Source organism: Penaeus monodon, chromosome 22 (assembly GCF_015228065.2).
Source record: "Penaeus monodon isolate SGIC_2016 chromosome 22, NSTDA_Pmon_1, whole genome shotgun sequence".
Lineage (NCBI taxonomy): Eukaryota > Metazoa > Arthropoda > Malacostraca > Decapoda > Penaeidae > Penaeus > Penaeus monodon.
In genome coordinates, this window is record NC_051407.1 from 40,923,086 (window position 1) to 40,923,457 (window position 372).

Here is a 372-nt window from a genome sequence, read left to right on the forward strand (position 1 = left end):
CATTGAGTTAAGCAACATATTCTAAGCTTACAAAGATTACAGAGTACTTCCATTCTTCCAGACGTTGACACCAGAATTTCGTCAACATGATCAGGAGCAGACAGGAACAGCAGTGTTGTCCTATGAACAATTTTTGTTAATCATGGCAAAAATTGCATAATCTGGAGTATGGTTGATTGCAAGAAAGCCTTGGTTACCTCTTCTACTGCTATTGAATATGCATAGATAGAATGAAATAGCATTAATATTTCATATGGATGATCTAGATTATATAGTAGAATGGATTGATAGATGATTTTTTTTTATTGAATGGTCTGGTAACAACTAACTGGAAATGAAAGATAGATTGTTGTAGAATTGATATTAACTCTG

General features: G+C 33.1%; 1 protein-coding gene across 6 annotated transcripts in view; it reads left to right on the forward strand.

Annotated features, from left to right (window-relative positions):
- Positions 1–372, forward strand: part of LOC119587137 (programmed cell death protein 6-like) — a 9,834-nt gene that overhangs the window by 6,880 nt on the left and 2,582 nt on the right. The window contains exon 6 of one of the 6 annotated variants that reach the window (XM_037935894.1): positions 62–166. The exons of the other annotated variants lie outside the window; for them this stretch is intronic. Coding sequence (XP_037791822.1) covers positions 62–160 — 99 coding nt within the window. The 3' untranslated portion in view covers positions 161–166. The remainder of the gene's footprint in view (positions 1–61; positions 167–372) is intronic. 6 annotated transcript variants of the gene reach the window in all.